Source organism: Caloenas nicobarica, chromosome 37 (genome assembly GCF_036013445.1).
Source record: "Caloenas nicobarica isolate bCalNic1 chromosome 37, bCalNic1.hap1, whole genome shotgun sequence".
Taxonomy (NCBI): Eukaryota; Metazoa; Chordata; class Aves; order Columbiformes; family Columbidae; genus Caloenas; species Caloenas nicobarica.
The window spans coordinates 229,595-246,755 of record NC_088281.1 but is presented as its reverse complement, the minus strand read 5'-3'; the positions used below and the strand labels follow the sequence as shown (position 1 = coordinate 246,755).

General features: G+C 66.0%; 2 protein-coding genes and 1 long non-coding RNA gene across 4 annotated transcripts; 2 read left to right on the top strand and 1 right to left on the bottom strand.

Moving 5' to 3' along the window:
• Positions 1-6: 6 nt before the first annotated feature.
• Positions 7-1,044, bottom strand: LOC136001134 (uncharacterized). The gene is made up of 3 exons (XR_010607758.1): positions 878-1,044; positions 468-497; positions 7-92 (listed from the first exon to the last, which is right to left on the bottom strand). It is a non-coding gene; the product is annotated as an uncharacterized LOC136001134 (long non-coding RNA).
• MED29 (mediator complex subunit 29) lies at positions 955-3,757 on the top strand. Its single transcript, XM_065655193.1, has 4 exons — positions 955-1,250; positions 2,033-2,091; positions 2,465-2,549; positions 3,022-3,757. The coding sequence occupies exons 1-4, from the start codon at positions 1,011-1,013 to the stop codon at positions 3,253-3,255; spliced, it is 618 nt and encodes a 205-aa protein (XP_065511265.1). The 5' UTR covers positions 955-1,010; the 3' UTR covers positions 3,256-3,757.
• A 249-nt stretch (positions 3,758-4,006) lies between these two features.
• SUPT5H (SPT5 homolog, DSIF elongation factor subunit) lies at positions 4,007-17,092 on the top strand. 2 transcript variants are annotated; one of them, XM_065655163.1, is made up of 30 exons: positions 4,007-4,142; positions 5,240-5,319; positions 5,400-5,538; positions 5,619-5,684; positions 6,378-6,389; positions 6,524-6,593; positions 7,126-7,194; positions 7,284-7,349; positions 7,900-7,930; positions 8,035-8,103; positions 9,506-9,757; positions 10,277-10,366; positions 10,438-10,508; positions 10,625-10,730; positions 10,819-10,912; positions 11,013-11,149; positions 11,232-11,387; positions 11,501-11,647; positions 11,869-12,015; positions 12,420-12,545; positions 12,640-12,724; positions 12,812-12,916; positions 13,014-13,116; positions 13,863-13,993; positions 14,247-14,352; positions 14,472-14,630; positions 15,276-15,444; positions 16,191-16,394; positions 16,479-16,574; positions 16,802-17,092. In XM_065655163.1, the coding sequence occupies exons 2-30, from the start codon at positions 5,248-5,250 to the stop codon at positions 16,943-16,945; spliced, it is 3,222 nt and encodes a 1,073-aa protein (XP_065511235.1). In that variant the 5' UTR covers positions 4,007-4,142; positions 5,240-5,247; the 3' UTR covers positions 16,946-17,092. The 2 variants fall into 2 exon arrangements, with proteins under 2 accessions (XP_065511235.1, XP_065511236.1); XM_065655164.1 differs by lacking the exon at positions 6,378-6,389.
• The last annotated feature ends 69 nt before the right edge of the window (positions 17,093-17,161 follow it).

The following is a 17,161-nucleotide window of genomic DNA, read 5'->3' as shown; positions in this document are numbered from 1 at the left end:
GGCTCTGGTCGAAGGGGTAGGTGATGAACTTGGGGTCGAAGGGGATGTCGGGGAGGCTGTTGCAGAACTTGACCCGACACACGACGCCCGACCTGGGGGTCACGGGGCGGTCAGGGGGTCACGGGGGGGTCAGGAGGTCATGGGGGGTCACAGGGGGCGGGGGGTCAGAGGGTTATGGGGGGTCAGGGGGTCACAGGGGTCAAGGGGAGTCAGGGGGGGGTCAGAGGGTCACAGGGTCATGGGGGTCAGGGGGTCACAGGGGTCAAGGGGAGTCGGGGTCACAGGGTCATGGGGGGTCAGGGTGAGTCAGGGGGTCGGGGGGTCAGGAGGTCACAAGGTCACAGGGTCAGAGGGTTCAGGCGGGTCAGGGGGTCACAGGGTCAGGGGGTTCGGGGGGGTCAGGGGGTCACGGGGGGTCAGGGGGTCCCCGAAGCCCTTTGACCCCCGGATCCCCCTCCCCCACTCACCTCTCGGGCAGCGTCCGGTGGGAGCTGGGCCTGGGGGGGGAGGGGAGGGGAGGGGAGCGGGGGGACCCAGGCGTCCGGGCCCCGCCCCCCCCTTCTCTGCATGCGCTATGACGTCATGACGACCCCCCACCCTCCCCACCTGCGCTATGACGTCATCAAGGCACCCACGTGTGTCCCCCCCCATCGACCCAGGCACCCCCCAGCCCCCTATGACGTCACGAGTCGACACAGGCACCCCTATGACGTCACGAGGGGACACCCCCCCCCCCGTGCGCTATGACGTCACGACGTTTCCCGCCGGCTGACATCACTTTGGGGACCCCAAACCGGCCCGGAACCGGCCCCCCCCGCCCCGCCCCCCTGACGTCACGGCGGCGGGCGTGACGTCACGGCGGTGACGCCGCCGTTACCGGTGTCCCGGCTCCTCCCGCTGCGCCTGCGTCTGGATGGTGGGCGCCATGGCGGCAGCGCGGCGGGCACCTACTTCCGGCGCCGAGGACCCCCCTGACGTCACTTCCCGGGCGGGAGCGGCAGCGCAGCGAGATGGCGGCGCCGCCCCCTCAGCCGCCGCCGGCGGGGCCGGGGCCGGGGCCGGGGCCGGGGCCTCCCCCGGGCCCCGCGCCGCCGCAGGCTCTGCCCGCAGCCCCCGGGCAGGGAGCGGGGCCGGGGCAAGCTCCCGGGCAGCCGCCGCTGCCGGCGCAGGTGGCGGCCGCGCAGGCGCAGGACTTCGACCCGGTGCAGCGGTTCCGCCTGCTCATCCCGCAGCTCAAGGACAGCCTGCAGGTGGGCGGGGCTGCCGCCGCCGGGGGGCGGGGCCTGCCGCCGGGGAAGGCGTGGCCTGTGGACACGGGTTGTGCTGCCGCGAGGGGGCGGGGTCTGCCGCCGCCAGGGGGCGTGGCTTGCCGCCGGGGAAGGCGTGGCCTGTGGACACGGGTTGTGCCCCACTGGGGGGCGGGGCCTGCCGCCGCGAGGGGGCAGGGCCTGCCGCCGCCAGGGGGCGTGGCCTGTGGACACGGGTTGTGCCGCCGCCAGGGGGCGGGGCTTGCCGCCGCGAGGGGGTGGGGCCTGTGACACGGTTCTGTCGCGGTGGGGGGCGGAGCCTGCCGCCGGCAGAGGGCGTGGCTTGCCGCCGGGAGAAGGCGTGGCCTGTCGACACGGGTTGTGCTGCAGCGAGGGGGTGGGGTCTGCCGCCGCCAGGGGGCGGGGCTTGCCGCCGCGAGGGGGGCGTGGCCTGTGACACGGTTCTGCCGCGGCTGGGGGCGGGACCTGCCGCTGTCAGAGGGCGTGGCTTGCCGCCGCGAGGGGGCATGGCCTGTGACACGGTTCTGCCGCGGCTGGGGGCGGGGCCTGCCGCTGTCAGAGGGCGTGGCTTGCCGCCGGGAGAAGGCGTGGCCTGCAGATGCAGGGGCGGGGCCGTGGGAAGGGGCGGGGTTTGGTTTGGGGTCCCGGGGGATGTCCCCGCCCCTGGGGGTGTCCCAGTGTCCCCCCAGTGAACGACTCGGGTGACACGTGGGGGAGCCGGGGGGGTCTGTGTGTCTCCCCCTCACCGCCTATGTTCCCCCCAGACCCTGATGAAGGTGGCGGCGCAGAACCTGGTGCAGAACTCGAACATCGACAATGGGCAGTGAGTGACCGGCCCCCCCAGTGCCCCCCAGTGCCCCCTTATATCGCCCTGGTCCATCCCAGTACCCCCCAGTATCCCCCCAGCCCCATCCCAGTGCCGCACAGTCCCATCCCAGCATCCCCTAGTCCCATCCCAGTCCCATCCCACTGCCCCCCAGTGCCCCCCAGTGCCCCCCATCCCCATCCCAGTGCCCCCTCATATCGCCCTGGTCCATCCCAGTACCCCACAGTATCCCCCTGCCCCATCCCAGCCCCATCCCAGTGCCCCCCAGCCCCATCCCAACACCCCCCAAGCCTCCCCCACTCCCTCCCATCCCCGCTGTGTCCCCCCCAGCCCCATCCCAGTGCCCCCAGTACCCCCAGTGCCCCCCCAGGAAGAGCGCCGAGGGGCCCCTGCAGCGTTTCGACAAGAGCCTGGAGGAGTTTTACGCCCTTTGCGACCAGTTAGAGCTCTGCTTGGTGAGTGACCCTCCCCGGGATCCCCCCTCACCCCCTGTGCCCCCCAGAGCCCCCCAGGCCCCCCCAGCCCCCTTTTCCTCTCTCCCCCAACCCCCCCAGGACACCCCAGACCCCCCCGGGCCCCCCAGACACCCCCAGGATCCCCCTCAGACCTCCCTGTGACACGCTCAGAGCCCCCAGGATCCCCCTCAGATCCCCCGCAACATGTCCAGACCCCCCCAGGCTCCCCCAAGATACCCCAGACCCCCCCATGATGCCTCCAGACCCCTCCAGACTCCCCCAGGACACCCCAGACCCCCCCGTGACACCCCCAGAGCCCCCCAGACTCCCCCAGGACACCCCAGACCCCCCTGTGACACGCCCAGAGCCCCCAGGATCCCCCTCAGACCCCCCAGGACCCCCCCAGCGTGTTCCCAGCCCCCCCCAGAGTCCCCCCCACCCCTTGCTGACCCCCGCCGCGTCCCCCCCTCAGCGCCTGGCCCACGAGTGCCTCTCGCAGAGTTTCGACAGCGCCAAACACGCCCCCGCGCTGGTGCCGGCCGCCCCCCCCAAGGGCGAGGGGGGGGGCTCCGGGGAGACCCTCCCCTACACCCAGTACCTGCCGCTCATCAAGGCCCAGATCGCGGGGGCCAAGGACATTCACAACGCGCTGCTGGAGGGGGCCAACAAGATCACCGGCAAGCTGCCTCCCCCGGGGGGGCCCTGAGTTATTGGGGACCCCCCCTTGGGGTTAGGGACCTGCCACCTGAACTGACGGGGGGGATATGGGGGTGGTTTGGGGGGTCCTGGTGCCATGTGTGGGGGGCTGAGTGTGCATGGGCGAGGGAATTGATTTATTTGGGGGGGGTCCTGATTTATTGGGGGCCCTTGAGTTACTGGGGAGCCCCCACCCGGGGTCAGGGACCCTCCCCCGAACCGCCAAGGGGGGATATGGGGGTGGTTTGGGGGGTCCTGGTACCATGTGGGGGGGGCTGAGTGTGCATGGGAGGGGGGACTGATTTATTTGGGGGGGTCCTGATTTATTGGGGACCCCCCCCGGGGTCAGGGATCCCCCCCCGAACTGCCACGGGGGGTGTTGGGGGGTCCCAGCCCTGGGTTTTGGGGCACTGGCCCCCCCTGAATTCTGGGGAGGATTCAGGTGTGTTGGCCCCCCCCAGGTTTGGGGAGAAAACGCCTGTTTTTTTGGTAAATAAACTGTTTTTCTGTGATTTTGGTTCCTGTGTGCCCGTGGTGGGATAGTGGGGGGGGGACCCCCAGACGCTGGGTGACGCAAGCTGCCCCGTGACGTCACGGCCCGGCCGTGTGACGTCGCTCCCGCCGCCTCCAAGCGCTTTCGCCGCCTTCGCGTCCCTCCTCCTTTTGGCCCCTCGGCGCCGCCGTCGCCGCCAGCTGCCAATCAAGGCCTGGCCACGCCCCCGTGAGACGCGTTGACGGGGAGGGAGGGCGGGACCGGAACTTGGCACCGGAACCGGAAACCGGCGCGGCGCCGAGGCCCAGGCCGAGCGAACCGGGAGCCACACCGGAGCCGAGAACCGGGAGGGAGACCGGAACCGGAAGCTGGAGCGGGGCCGGGTTGAGGCCTAAGAGCCGCCGGTAACCCCGGGGGGAAGCGGCGGGGGCGGCGGGTTCCCCCCCCCCGCGCGGGGATCGGGCCCTTCGGAGCCTCCCGGGGCCCGATCCGGGGCTCCCGGTGGGGCCCATCCCGGGGGTGGGGCCGCCGGACACCCCTGGACACCCCGTTACCGCAGCCCCGGAGCCCCCCGGGCACCCCCAGACCCCCTGTGACACCCCCCGTCACCGGAGACCCCTCAGACCCCCGGGACCCCCCCGGGACCCCCCAGACACCCCCATTGCGCCCCAGCCCCTGCCCATTTCCCCCCCAGTTCACCCCATTTCCCCCCCAGTTCACCCCATTTCCTGCCAGCCCCCCCAGTTCACCCCCATTTCGCCCCAGTTCACCCCCAGTTCCTCCCCAGTTCACCCCCAGTTTGCCCCCATTTCCCCCCAATTCACCCCATTTTCCTCCCAGTTCACTCCCATTCCCTCAAGTTCACCCCCAGTTCACCCCATTTCTTCCAGTTCACCCTCATTTCCCCCCCCATTTCTTCACATTCTCCTTCCAGTTCACCTGCATTCTTTTCCCAGTTCTCCCCCAGTTCTCCCCCAGTTCACCCCTTTTTCCCCCCATTTCCCTCCCAGTTCCCCCCATTCCCCCCCCAATTCCCCCCATTCCCCCCAGTTCCCCCCATTCCCCCCATTTCCCTCCCAGTTCCCCCCAGTTCCTCCCCATTCCCCACCCAGTTCCCCCCATTCCCCCCAGTTCCCCCCAGTTCCCCCCAGTTCACTCCATTCCCCCCATTCCCCCCAGTTCCCCCCATTCCCCCCAGTTCACCCCGTTCCCCCCATTCCCCCCAGTTCCCTCCAGTTCACCCCATTCCCCCCAGTTCCCCCCATTCCCCCCATTCCCCCCGTTCCCCCCATTCCCCCCATTCCCCCCAGTTCCCCCCATTCCCCCCATTCCCCCCCGTTCCCCCCGTTCCCCCCAGTTCCCCCAGTTCCCCCCCGTTCCCCCCATTCCCCCCAGTTCACCCCGTTCACCCCATTCCCCCCAGTTCACCCCGTTCCCCCCAGTTCACCCCGTTCCCCCCAGTTCCCCCCGTTCCCCCCAGTTCACCCCGTTCCCCCCGCAGCCCCCGCCATGTCGGACAGTGACGACAGCAATTTCTCGGAGGACGAGAGCGAGCGCAGCAGCGAGGCCGAGGAGGCCGAGGTGAGGGGGGCACCCCGGGGTGCCCCTGAACCCCCAAAACCCCTGAACCCCCAAACCCCTGAACCCCTAACCCCCCCCAGGCCGAGGAGGAACGTGCCAGCGAGAAGGAGGAGGAGGAGGAGGAAGAGGAGGAGGAGTACGATGAAGAGGAGGAGGAGGAAGACGATGACCGACCTGCCAAGAAACCCCGGCACGGCGGCTTCATCCTGGACGAGGCCGGTGAGTTTTGGGGGGATGGTGGAGTTTGGGGGGGTCACTGCGGCCCCCCTGGCCCCGCTCACCCTCCCTGGCCTCCCCAGATGTCGACGATGAGTACGAGGATGAAGATCAGTGGGAAGATGGAGCCGAGGACATTCTGGAGAAAGGTGAGCAGAGGGGAACCCCCCAACTTTGGGGACGCCCCCCCAGAGCTTTGGGGACCCCCCAGGGCTTTGGGGACCCCCCCAGAGCTTTTGGGTCCCCCCCGAACCTTGGGGACCCCTCCAGGTTTTTTGGCCCCACCCTGAACTTGGGGACCCCCCCCAGATCTTTGGGGACCCCCCCAGGGCTTTGGGGACCCCCCCGGGGCCTTGGGGAGCCCCAGAACTTTGGGGACCCCGCCCAGTGTCTGTCTGTCCTTCCCTTCCTGTGTCCGTCCACTTAACTCATCTCATCTACGCTCGCCTGGGGCTTTTCTGTTGCTTTTTTTGACCCCCCCTTTTCCTGACCCCCCATTTTCTGACCCCTCTTTTCTCCTTCCCCTTTGGTTTTTCCCCTTTTTCACCCTTTTTTCCTCCTTTTGTTTTCCTTTTTTCACCGTTTTTCTTGCCTTTTTTCTCTTTTTTTTTGTTCTTTCTTTCCGGTCCTTTCTCCCCTCTTTTTTCCTCTGTATTTTTTCCCATTTTTTTCTCCCTTTCCCTTCTATTTTTCCTGTTTTCCTCCCCGTTTTTACTCCCCATTCCCTCCTCTCCCCGCTCCTTCCCCCCCCCCGTTACCCCCGTCTGATTTTTCCCCCCCCGGGGGGTTTTTTGCCTCATTTCTTCCCTCCATCCTCCACCGCCTCCTCCTCCCTCCCGCAGAAGAGATCGAAGGTGAGTCTTGACCCCCCAAAACATCTCCCGACCCCCCCAAAATGTCCCCAACCCCCCCCGCAACGTCCCGTGCCCCCCCCACAACGTGCCCCCGTCACCCCGGGGGGTGACAAGCCTGGATTCCCACCCCGCAGCCTCCAACATTGACAACGTGGTTCTGGACGAGGATCGATCGGGAGCGCGACGGCTGCAGAACCTCTGGAGGTGACGGTCCCTCCGTCCATCCTGCGTCCCTCTGTCCGTCCCCACGTCCCTGCGTCTGTCCCTCAGTCCGTCTCGCATCCCTCCGTCCACCCCGCATCCCTCAGTCCGTCCCCATGTCCCTCAGTCTGTCCCGCATCACTCTGTCTGTCCCCTTGTCCCGCGGTCTGTCCCCTTGTCCCTGTGTCTGCCTCGCGTCCCTCTGTCTGTCCCCATGTTTTTCAGTCTGCCCCGCATCCCTCTGTCTGTCCGCATGCCTTTCAGTCTGTCCTGTGTCCCTGTGTCTGTCCCCATGTCTTTCAGTCTGTCCCCACGTGCCTCCATCTGTTCTGGGTCCCTCCATCCGTCCCCACGTCCCTCCGTCCATCACTCAGTCCATCCCGCGTCCCTCCATCTGTCCGTCCGTCCGCATGTCCCTCCATCTGTCCGTCCGTCCGCATGTCCCTCCATCCGTCCCTACGTCCCTCCGTCCGTCCCACGTCCCTCCGTCCGCCGGGGGCCTCCCTGACCCCCCCATGTTTTATTCCCCACCCAGGGACCAGCGCGAGGAGGAGCTGGGGGAATATTACATGAAAAAATACGCCAAGTCCTCAGTGGGAGAAACGTGAGTTTTGGGGTCCCCGACCCCCCCGCGACCCCCACCCCCCCGCAACCCCCCCCGTCATAATTTCGTGAATTCCGTTAATTTTGAAGCGTTTACGGCGGCTCCGACGAGCTCTCGGACGACATCACCCAACAGCAGCTGCTGCCGGGGGTCAAGTGAGTCCGGAGGGGGGCGGGAAAATCACCTTTTTGGGGAGGGGGGCGGAAAAAACACTGTTCGGGGGGGAAGAAGAAAAAGGGAGTTTTATGGGGGAAGAAAAAGGGGTTTTGGGGGGTAAAAATCTCGACGGTTTCAAGGGGAAGAAAGAAAAAGGAGTTTCGTGGGGGGGTAAAAAACAAATGGGTGTTTTTTGGGGAAAAAGGAGGAAATTTGGATAAGAGGGGGAGAAAAAGCTCCTGGTTTTGGGGGGAAAACACAAGAAAAAGGGGCTCGCGGGGAGGGGGGAGAAACCACTGGGGTTTTGGGGGAAAAAATAGGGAATTGGGGTTTGGCGATAAAAAGCGCTGGATTTTTGGGGGGGGGAAAGGAGAAAAATGGGGTTGGAGGGGGAATCTTTGTGGTTTTAGGGTGAAAAAGGAGGAAATCGGGAGTGCGGGGGGGAAGGGGGATAAAAAAAACCTGTGTGTGGTTTTGGGGTGTAAAAGGAGGGAATTGGGACAAAAGTGATGATACTGGTGGTTTTTTGTCTCCCCGCCCCCCCTGCAGGGACCCGAATCTCTGGACTGTGAAGTGCAAGGTGGGGGATGGGGGGTGGGGGGGAGGGGCTGCACCCCCCCCCGCGCCCAGAATCGCCGGGTTTTGCCACCCCCCCGGTCCCAAAATCGCTGTGTTTCGGCCCAGATCGGGGAGGAACGCGCCACGGCCATCGCCCTCATGCGCAAGTTCATCGCCTACCAGTTCACCGACACGGTGAGGGGGGCGCGGGGGGGACGTGGCCCCGAGTGTCCCCAGGGTGTCCCCAAGGTGTCCCTGAGTGTCCCCAAGTGTCCCCGCGTCCCCAGCCCCTGCACATCAAGTCCTTGGTGGCCCCCGAGCACATCGAGGGTGCCATCAGTGTTGGGGAAACAGGTCTGTGGTTGGACCAGGGTTGAAAAACTGTCACTGGGGTTGTCTCCAACCATCCCAAACACATCCATAGCGCGTCCCCTTGTGTCCCTGACATGTCCCCAAGTGTCCCCGCGTCCCCAGCCCCTGCACATCAAGTCCTTGGTGGCCCCCGAGCACATCGAGGGTCCCATCAGCGTTGGGGAAACAGGTCTGTGGTTGGACCAGGGCTGAAAACCCGTCACCGGGGTTGTCTCCAACCATCCCAAACGTGTCCCTAGCGCGTCCCCTTGTGTCCCTGACATGTCCCCAAGCGTCCCCGTGTCCCCAGCCCCTGCACATCAAGTCCTTGGTGGCCCCCGAGCACATCGAGGGTCCCATCAGTGTTGGGGAAACAGGTCTGTGGTTGGACCAGGGTTGAAAACCCATCACCGGGGTTGTCTCCAACCATCCCAGACGTGTCCCCAATTGTCTCCAATGTGTCCCTGACATGTCCCCAAGTGTCCCCGTGTCCCCAGCCCCTGCACATCAAGTCCTTGGTGGCCCCCGAGCACATCGAGGGTCCCATCAGCGTTGGGGAAACAGGTCTGTGGTTGGACCAGGGCTGAAAACCCGTCACCGGGGTTGTCTCCAACCATCCCAAACGTGTCCCCAATTGTCTCCAATGTGTCCCTGACATGTCACCAACTGTCCCCCGTGTCCCCAACCCCTGCAGATCAAGTCTTTGGTGGCCCCCGAGCACATCGAGGGTGCCATCAGTGTTGGGGAAACAGGTCTGTGGTTGGACCAGGGTTGAAAACCCATCACCGGGGTTGTCTCCAACCATCCCAAACGTGTCCCTAGCGCGTCCCCTTGTGTCCCTGACATGTCCCCTCGTGTCCCCGCGTCCCCAGCCTCTGCAGATCAAGTCCTTGGTGGCCCCCGAGCACATCGAGGGTCCCATCAGTGTTGGGGAAACAGGTCTGTGGTTGGACCAGGGTTGAAAACCCATCACCGGGGTTGTCTCCAACCATCCCAGACGTGTCCCCAATTGTCTCCAATGTGTCCCTGACATGTCCCCAAGTGTCCCCGTGTCCCCAGCCCCTGCACATCAAGTCCTTGGTGGCCCCCAAGCACATCGAGGGTCCCATCAGTGTTGGGGAAACAGGTCTGTGGTTGGACCAGGGCTGAAAACCCGTCACCGGGGTTGTCTCCAACCATCCCAAACGTGTCCCTAGCGCGTCCCCTTGTGTCCCTGACATGTCCCCTCGTGTCCCCGCGTCCCCAGCCTCTGCAGATCAAGTCGGTGGTGGCCCCCGAGCACGTCAAGGGCTACATCTACGTGGAGGCCTACAAGCAGACGCACGTCAAGCAGGCCATCGAGGGCGTGGGCAACCTGCGCGTGGGCTACTGGAACCAGCAGATGGTGCCCATCAAGGAGATGACCGACGTGCTCAAGGTGGTCAAGGAGGTCACCAACCTCAAGCCCAAGGCCTGGGTGCGCCTCAAGAGGGGCATCTACAAGGACGACATCGCCCAGGTGACAAAGGGGTGGCCCCGAGTGGCCCCAAGGTGGCCCCAAGTGGCCCCGTGTCCCCCAGCCCCTGCAGATCAAGTTTTTGGGGTCACATCTACGTTGGGGAAACTGGGATGTGGTTGGACCAGGGGGGTGACCCACCAGCAAGATCGTCCCTAATGTGGTCCTGACTGTCCCCAAGGTGGCCCCGAGTGTCCCCACAGTGTCCCCAAGGTGGCCCTGAGGGTCCCCGAGTGTCCCCGTGTCCCCAGCCCCTGCAGATCAAGTTTTTGGGGTCACATCTACGTTGGGGAAACTGGGCTGTGGTTGGACCAGGGGGTGACCCACCAGCAGGGGTGTCCCTAATGTGACGCTGAGTGTCCCCAAGGTGTCCCCAGCTGTCCCCTGTCCCCCAGCCCCAGCAGATCCGGTGTGTGGTGGCCCCTGGGAGCTGATATGTGGCTGGAGGAGGGGGTGGCGGCAGCGCTGGGGTGTCCCCGGGGTGTCCCCAGGTGTCCCTTCGTCACCCGCCCCATGTCGCAGGTGGATTACGTGGAGCCCAGCCAGAACCAGATCTCCCTCAAGATGATCCCCCGCATCGACTTTGACCGCATCAAAGCCCGGATGAGCCTGGTGAGGGGGCCGGGGGGGCGACGCCGCCGTCCCCAACCCCGTCCCCCCCCGCTGACGCCCCCTCCCCGCAGAAAGACTGGTTCGCCAAGAGGAAGAAGTTCAAGCGACCCCCCCAGCGGCTTTTCGACGCCGAGAAGATCCGGTGCGTCACCATCGCCGCGACGGGGACGTCGGATGTGCCCCCAAAACCGCCCCCCAAAACCCCCAAATTCACCGTTTTCACCCCTGGGCGGGGGGTGACGTGGCTTTTGTCCCCAGGTCCCTGGGAGGGGACGTGGCGTCCGACGGCGATTTTCTCATTTTCGAGGGCAACCGCTACAGCCGCAAGGGTTTCCTGTTCAAGAGCTTCGCCATGTCGGCAGTGGTGAGTGGGACGGGCCCAAAACCCGCTGCTTTCACCCCAAAAAAACCCGTTTTGTGGGAAAACGGGGCCGATTCTGGGCTGTGGGCAGATCACGGAGGGTGTGAAACCGACGCTGTCGGAGCTGGAAAAATTCGAGGATCAACCCGAAGGCATCGACCTGGAGGTGGTGACGGAGAGCACGGGTACGGGGCTGTCCCCATTGCCCCCCTTGTCCCCTCGTTGTCCCCGTTGTCCCCTCATTGTCCCCATTGTCCCCTCATTGTCCCTGTTGTCCCCCCCCAGGGAAGGAACGGGAGCACAACTTCCAACCGGGCGACAACGTGGAGGTTTGCGAGGGCGAGTTGATCAATCTCCAGGGCAAAATCCTCAGCGTCGACGGCAACAAAATCACCATCATGCCCAAACACGAGGACCTGAAGGTCGGGGACCCCCCTGGGGACAATGCTGTGACCCCCCTGGTGTTTTCCCCCCCACAACACGGTGTTTTTCCCCCCACAACAGGACATGCTGGAGTTCCCGGCACAGGAATTACGGAAATACTTCAAAATGGGTGATCACGTCAAAGTCATCGCTGGGCGCTACGAGGGCGACACGGGGCTGATCGTGCGCGTGGAGGAAAACTTTGTCATCCTCTTCTCCGACCTCACCATGCACGAGGTTTTTTTTTATGGGGGGGCACAAAAAAAAGGCACCTTTGGCCCCCGAACGGGGTGTTTTTTGGGGGGAAAAAAGCGGGGAAACGGTGACGTCTAGATGGTTTTTACCCCCAGCTGAAGGTTTTGCCACGGGACCTGCAGCTTTGCTCTGAAACGGCCTCGGGCGTTGATGTTGGGGGGCAGCACGAATGGGGGGAGCTGGTGCAGCTGGACCCCCAAACCGTGGGGGTCATCGTGCGCCTGGAGCGAGAGACCTTCCAGGTACGTCCCCCCCCATTTGGGGACGCCGCCAATGTCCCCAAACCGCGGCAAACGTCCCCAAACCACCGCGGGTTCCGCGCTCGCGCGTCCCCCGGCCCCATGGGGATGTTTGTCCCCTCGTCTGTCCCACGGCCCCTTGTGTCCCCCCCCCATCTTTATTTGTCCCCCCCTTATCTTTATTTGTCCCCCCCCCCAATCTTTATTTATTTGTACCCCCCCAGGTTCTGAACATGTACGGGAAGGTGGTGACGGTTCGGCACCAGGCGGTCACCAGGAAGAAGGACAATCGCTTCGCCGTGGCGCTGGACTCGGAGCAGAACAACATCCACGTCAAGGACATCGTCAAAGTCATCGACGGGCCCCACTCGGTACGGGGGGGGCCCTGGGGGGGTGGGTTTGGGGGTCCCCTCTGGGGATTTTGGGGCCATTTGTGGCGTTTCGAGGACTCTCTGATGCTTGGGGGGCCCCTCGTGGCAATGGGGGGTTTCTTGGGGTCCCTCCTTGTCCCCTCTGGGTTCTTCGTGGTGCTTTTTGGGGCCCCCCCATGGCATTTTGGGCCCCCCCGTGGCATTTTGGGGCCCCCCCATGGCATTTTAGGGGTGCTCTGGGTCTGTCCCGGCCCAGGGGACCATCCCTGTGCTGAGCTGGGTCCCTCCTGAGCCGAATTGGGGTCCCTCTTTGCCCCCCCAATTTCCAAGGGGGGTCCAGTCCCCTCTTTGGGGTTCTCCCCCTAATTTTTTGGGGGTTCCCCCCCCCTGTTTCGCCGGGGCAGGGCCGGGAGGGCGAGATCCGGCACCTTTTCCGCGGCTTCGCCTTCCTGCACTGCAAGAAACTGGTGGAAAACGGCGGAATGTTCGTCTGCAAAACCCGGCACCTCGTCCTGGCCGGCGGCTCCAAGGTGGGGACACTTGGGGACACCCCCAGGGGACCGTCCCCCCCCTATTTTACCGTCCCCCCCCGCCTCCCCGCAACTCCTGTTTTCTCCTTGGCAGCCGCGGGACGTCACCAATTTCACCGTCGGCGGCTTCGCCCCCATGAGCCCCCGGATCAGCAGCCCCATGCACCCCAGTGGGGCCGGTGAGTGCTGGGGGTGTTCCCAAGCTGTCCCCAAAGCTGGGGGGGTGTCCCCAAGACCCCTCCCCGACCCGTTTGTGTCCCCCCCAGGCCAACGCGGGGGTTTTGGGGGCGGCGGGATGAGCCGCGGCCGCGGGCGCCGCGATAACGACCTGATCGGGCAGACGGTGCGGATCTCCCAGGGACCCTACAAAGGTGGGTGGCGCTTTGTCACCCCCCCCCGAGTGACAGAGGGGACCCTTGGGGACACCCTGAGCCCCCCCCGGTGCTTGTGTGTTTGTGTCCCCGCCAGGTTACATCGGGGTGGTGAAGGACGCGACGGAGTCGACAGCGCGCGTGGAGTTGCACTCGACGTGCCAAACCATCTCGGTGGATCGGCAGCGCCTCACCACCGTGTGAGTGGGGGCACCGGGACCCCCGGGGGTCAGGGTGCCCCCCCAGGGGGTCAGGGTGGCCCTGGGAGACCCCCAGGGATCAGGGTGCCCCCCCAGGGGGTCAGGGTGGCCCTGGGAGACCCCCCAAGGGGACACGGTGGCCCTTGCAGACCCCGCCAGGGGTCAAGGTCACCCTTGGGGACCCCCGAACGGAGTCAGAGTGCCCCCCCCAGGGGCTCAGAGTGGCCCTGGGAGACCCCCCCAAGGGGTTGGGGTGACCCTTGGGGACCCCTCAAGGGGTCAAGGTCACCCTTGGGGACCCCCAAATGAGTCAGGGTGGCCCTTGGGGACACGGTGGCCGTTGCAGACCCCCCCAAGGGGTCAAGGCCGCCCTTGGGGACCCCAAATGGGTCAGGGTGGCCCTGGGAGCCCCCAAGGGGACACGGTGGCCCTTGCAGACCCCCGCAAGGGGTCAAGGTCGCCCTTGGGGACCCCAAATGGGTCAGAGTGGCCCTTGGGGACCCCCAAAGGGGACATGGTGGCCCTTGTAGGCCCCCCCTCAGGGGTCAAGGTCGCCCTTGGGGACCCCAAATGGGTCAGGGTGGCCCTTGGGGACCCCCAAAGGGGACATGGTGGCCCTTGTAGGCCCCCACTCAGGGGTCAAGGTCGCCCTTGGGGACCCCAAATGGGTCAGGGTGGCCCTGGGAGCCCCCAGGCTCTTTGGGGGTGTCCCTGTCCCCTCCCTGACCCACCCGTTGTCCCCACAGGGGGTCACGGCGCCCCGGCGGGGGGATGACGTCGTCGTACGGACGCACCCCCATGTACGGCTCCCAGACCCCCATGTACGGCTCCGGGTCCCGGACCCCCATGTATGGGTCGCAGACCCCCCTGCACGACGGTGGGTGACACGGGGGGACCCTGGCGGGGTGGGACAGAGTGAGGTGGGACCCTGGGGACATGGGGGGGTGGGACAGGGTGAGGTGGGACCTTGGGGACATGGGGGGGTGGGACAGAGTGAGGTGGGACCTTGGGGACATGGTGGGGCTCGAGGGATGGTGACAGGACTTGGGGGGCTTTGGGGGACACGGGGGGTTTTGGGGGGGACTCAGGGAGGCCAGGGGCCAATGACGCCCCCCCTGTGCCCCCCCCAGGAAGCCGCACCCCCCACTACGGCTCGCAGACCCCCCTGCACGACGGCAGCCGCACCCCCGCGCAGAGCGGGGCCTGGGACCCCAACAACCCCAACACCCCGTCCCGGTGGGTCCCCCCGTTCCTGGGGTGGCCCCCCCATTCCTGGGGGTGTCCCCCTCCCCCTTTTCAGGGTGGCCCCCCCCTCTTTGGGGACACCACGGTGACAATTCTGTGTCCCCCCCCAGGGCGGATGAGGATTTCGAGTACGGCTTCGACGATGAGCCCACCCCCTCACCCCAAGGATATGGGGGGACCCCGAACCCCCAAACCCCGGGGTACCCCGACCCCTCATCCCCACAGGTCACCCAGCCCTACAACCCCCAGACCCCCGGCACCCCCGCCATGTGAGTGGGGACCCCAAAACCTGGGGGGAGACACCCCAAATTGGGGCTCTGGGGGGACAGGGGCACCCCAAATTAAGGTTTGGGGGGATGGGGGGACCCCAAAACTGGGGCTTTGGGGGGATGGTGGAGTGGGGGGGACAATAAAATGTGGCTGTGGGGGGAATGCGGGGTCAGGGGGGACCCCAAATTGGGGCCAATGGTGGGAATGGGGGACCCCCAAATGCAGCTTTGGGGGGACAGGGGGACCCCAAATCACAACCCTGGGTGGAGGAAGCTGCTTGTGGGGGACCCCAAAACTGCGACTTTGGGGGGATGCTGGGTTGGGGGGGGACCCCAAATCCCCTCCAGGGGACCCCGAATCTCCACCGGGGGACCCCAAATCGTGCCCTGGGGGGAGGAGCTGCCCCTGGGGGACCCCAAATCGTGCCCTGGAGGGAGGAGCTGCCCCCGGGGGGCCCCAAATCCCCCCGGGGGACCCCAAATCGTGGTCTGTGGGGAGGAGCTGCCCCCAGGGGACCCCAAATCCCCCCTGGGAGGCCCGAAATCCCCCCGGGGGACCCCAAATCGTGGCCTGTGGAGAGGAGCCGCCCCCTCCTCGGGGCGTCCCGCCGTCCCCCGACTCGGGGTGTCCCGCTGTCCCCCCAGGTACAACACGGAGCAGTTCTCCCCCTACGCCGTCCCCTCCCCCCAGGGCTCCTACCAGCCCAGCCCCTCCCCGCAGAGCTACCACCAGGTGGCCCCCAGCCCCGTGGGCTACCAGAACAGCCACTCGCCGGCCTCCTACCACCCCACGCCCTCCCCCATGGCCTACCAGGTACCCCCAAACCCCACGGACACCCCCAGACCTCCCCTGAGCCCCCCAAACCCCCCTGAGAGCCCCCAGACCCCCCTGAGCCCCCAAACCCCTGTGAGCCCCCCGGGCTACCAGAACAGCCACTCGCCGCCTCCTACCACCCCACGCCCTCCCCCGTGGCCTACCAGGTACCTCCAAAAACACTGAGCCCCCCCAGAGCCCCCCGACCCGCCCTGAGGCCCCCAAACCTCCTTGAGCCCCCTCAAACCTCCCTGAACCCCCCCAGAGACCCTCAACCTCCTCTGAATGCCCCAGAGCCCCCCAAACCTCCTTGAGCCCCCCCAGAGACCCCTGACCCCCCCAAACCTCCCTGAACCCCCCTGAGCCCCCCAAACCTTCCTGACCCTCCCTCAGCCCCCCAAACCCCCCTGAGTCCTCCCCAGAGACCCCTGAGCCCCCCAAACCTCCCTGAACCCCCCTGAGCCCCCCAAACCTTCCTGACCCTCCCTGAACCCCCCAAACCCCCCCGAGCCCCCCAACCCACCTGAACCCCCCCTACACCCCCCAAAACCCCTTCACTGTTCCCCTCCACCCCCAAACTCCTCCTCAAAACCCCCTCATTGTCCCCCAAACTCCTCCTGAACCCCCTCATTGCCCCCCCACCCCCTTAAACCCCCCAAACTCTCATTTAAGCCCCCCCAAACCCCCTCTTTCCCCCCCCCCAGAACCCCCCATACCCCCCCTAACTCTGTCTCTCGCCCCCCCAGGCCAGTCCCAGCCCCAGCCCGGTGGGTTACAGCCCCATGACCCCCGGCGCCCCCTCTCCGGGGGGGTACAACCCCCACACCCCCGGTTCGGGCATCGAGCAGAACTCCAGCGACTGGGTCACCACCGACATCCAGGTCAAGGTCAAGGACACGTACCTGGACAGCCAGGCCGTGGGACAGACCGGCGTCATCCGCAGCGTCACCGTGAGCCCCCGGGGGGGGTGGTTTTGGGGGGGTGGGGGGTTCAGGGTGGTGCTGACCCCCCCGTTTTGTTCCCCCTCCGCGTAGGGTGGGATGTGCTCGGTGTATTTGAAGGACAGCGAGAAGGTCGTGAGCATCTCCAGCGAGCACCTGGAACCCGTCACCCCCACCAAGAGCAACAAGGTACCGACCCCCCCGGGCCCCTCCCCAGCCCCTCAGGGCCCCCCCGCCATCCTGGCCCCCCCCAAAATGCTCCCCCATGGTCCTTTATGGACCTTCTCGATCCCCTCAGGTGCTTCCCCAGCCCCTTCAGGACCCCAAAATCCCCCCTGGGATCCTCCCCCACACCCCAAAACCCCCGTTCCCCGCCCCCCCGCGGCACTAACACCCCCCCCCCCGCCCCTCCCAAGGTCAAGGTGATCCTGGGGGAGGACCGGGAAGCCACCGGGATCCTGCTCAGCATCGACGGCGAGGATGGGATCGTCCGCATGGACCTGGAGGAGCAGCTCAAGATCCTCAACCTGCGCTTCCTGGGCAAGCTGCTGGAGGCCTGAGGGGGCGCCCCCGCGCCCCCCCCGCCCCGCTGCCCCCCACTTTCTTTGCGTGTCCCCCCCCTGTTTTATTGCTATCCCACTTCTCCTTTTTTTTCCCCCCTTCTCTGCTGGTTGTAGTGAGGTTTAGGTGTCAAATAAACGCCTGTAGGTGCAGCCCCCACCTCTTCTGTGCTCTCCTCCCGCGGGGGGGGCGCTCTATAAGGCTGAGGGTGGGGA